Source organism: Bos javanicus, chromosome 21 (genome assembly GCF_032452875.1).
Source record: "Bos javanicus breed banteng chromosome 21, ARS-OSU_banteng_1.0, whole genome shotgun sequence".
In the NCBI taxonomy this organism is placed as follows: Eukaryota; Metazoa; Chordata; class Mammalia; order Artiodactyla; family Bovidae; genus Bos; species Bos javanicus.
This window is the reverse complement of record NC_083888.1, coordinates 69528223-69530471: the sequence shown is the minus strand read 5'-3', so window position 1 is coordinate 69530471 and position 2249 is coordinate 69528223. Positions and strand designations below refer to the sequence as shown.

The 2249-nt window shown below is 48.4% G+C and overlaps 1 gene segment (V, D, J or C); it reads left to right on the top strand.

Annotated features, from left to right (window-relative positions):
• Positions 1–551: 551 nt before the first annotated feature.
• Positions 552–1789, top strand: LOC133234700 (immunoglobulin heavy variable 4-59-like). The segment is given in 3 exon segments: positions 552–658; positions 741–1152; positions 1415–1789. Coding segments are annotated over 3 exon segments (618 nt in total).
• Positions 1790–2249: the final 460 nt, after the last annotated feature.

Genomic DNA, 2249 nt, shown 5'->3' with positions numbered 1-2249 from the left:
ATTTAAGCTGTTCAAGATGAAAAACAGTCAAGAAAACAAAGGGAAATACAAAGGATTTGGGAATTCTGAAAAACATTAAATTGTAGTCAACTCCATGAATTCAATGTGATTCAAACATGTATATTTTTCTCTGGTGTTTGCAAATGGAGTAAGTAAACATCAGGTAATCAGAAAAGAAAAGAAAAAAAAAATAAGAGATTGTGTCTAACAAATGGCTGGTACCTGAATGTGTGGTGGGCATTTGTTGAGTAAAGGGAAACACGTTCTTGGGATAAAGTCTCTTCCCCGAATCTGCCATTGTTCCCTGAAAGCATCTTTTTTCCTGACCAGCCCTCCTTCATCATTTCATTCCTTAATCGTCTTCCTGGTGTGGGGAGGGGGATCCCAGGAAGGGCTGAGTTCTCTGAGGACACAGTCAGCATCCCCTCACAGGGGGAGCCCCATAGACAGGACCTCTATTCACTGCTTTCTGCTTTTTATACAGAGGTCCCTCCTGTATGCAAATATCCACTCAGGTCACAGGGTAGAAACACAGCACCAGCTCCCTTAAATTCAGCCTCCTCCTCAGGCTTGAAGTGACTTGTGGGAGTGGTGACTCTCATCTGCTCGAAGATGAACCCACTGTGGACCCTCCTCTTTGTGCTGTCAGCCCCCAGAGGTGAGTGTCTCTGGGTCAGACATGGGCACGTGGGGAAGCTGCCTCTGAGCCCACGGGTCACCGTGCTTCTCTCTCTCCACAGGCGTCCTGTCCCAGGTGCAGCTGCGGGAGTCGGGCCCCAGCCTGGTGAAGCCCTCACAGACCCTCTCCCTCACCTGCACGGTCTCTGGATTCTCATTAAGCGATAATAGCGTAGGCTGGGTCCGCCAGGCTCCAGGAAAGGCGCTGGAGTGGCTCGGTGTCATATATTATGGTGGAAGCACAGGCTATAACCCAGCCCTGAAATCCCGGCTCAGCATCACCAAGGACAACTCCAAGAGCCAAGTCTCTCTGTCACTGAGCAGCGTGACAACTGAGGACACGGCCACATACTACTGTGCAAGAGACACAGTGAGGGGAAGTCAGTGTGAGCCCAGACAAAAACCTCCCTGCATAGGGGCCCGTGACCACCAGGGGGCGCTCAGGACTCAGTACAGAGCTGAGCCCTGGAGCAGGTACGGAAGAGGCGTTGGGCGGTGGGAGTCCCGGGGGGGATTCTCCTCAGAGCTTCTCTTTGCTCCTCCTGCCCAGGAGCTGCAGCATAGACCCATTTCTGTGTTCTGGTATTTCATTGTTGTGGTTTATGTTACTCTCAGACAACTGTGTGTATATATATATTTCATTTTATCTTGAAGCAAGGATAGCTTTAGGAAAACATACAGTCACACATAATACTCAACAGCTAAATTTTTTCTCCTTCATTTTTATTCCTTCAAGGGAACTCAGTAAAACACTTGCTGCTGATACTGCTAAGTCGCTTCAGTTGTGTCCGACTCTGTGTGACCCCATAGATGCCAGCCCATTAGGCCCCACGGTCCCTGGGATTCTCCAGGCAAGAACACTGGAGTGGGTTGCCATTTCGTTCTCCAATGCATGAAAGTGAAAAGTGAAAGTGAAGTCGCTCAGTCGTGTCCAACTCTTCACGACTCCATGGACTGCAGCCTACCAGGCTCCTCCGTCCATGGGATTTTCCAGGCAAGAGTACTGGAGTGGGGTGCCATTGCCTCCTCCGTCAGTAAAACCCTTGACTCTCGATAATTTCAAAACTGTTAACTATCCTGAAAGGAAACATAAGATATTTAAACATTTTAATCTTTGTTTTGTTTTCTACACGAGGAAGGAAGAGACTCAACCTCCTTCTATCTGTCAAACTGCACTGTTAGAATCTGGAGCAAGCAGTGTCAAAGGCTCCAGTGTCAGGGGTCCCCAGGGCTGCATATGCAATGATTCTCGTCATTCACAGATTCTGTACTGCAAATTCACCCACATGCTAGCTTTTATTAGCATCTTAACATAAACAGTTACCTTGTGTCCTTATATAGACATTGACAGTTTGGCCAGTTCACTGAGTCACTCAACACACACACATTCCAGGTGAGGTCAATCAGGATGATACCATCTCGCCTCAACGTCTCTGAAGTCCACATCCCATTCTGAGCTTATGTCGGGATCATTCATAAGGGGAAATACAGAAGTCCTCAGGTGGATTTGTCCATGGGGTCAACGTGGAGCCCACCACCATCTGTCCTCTCTCCCATCACAGTGACCGTCA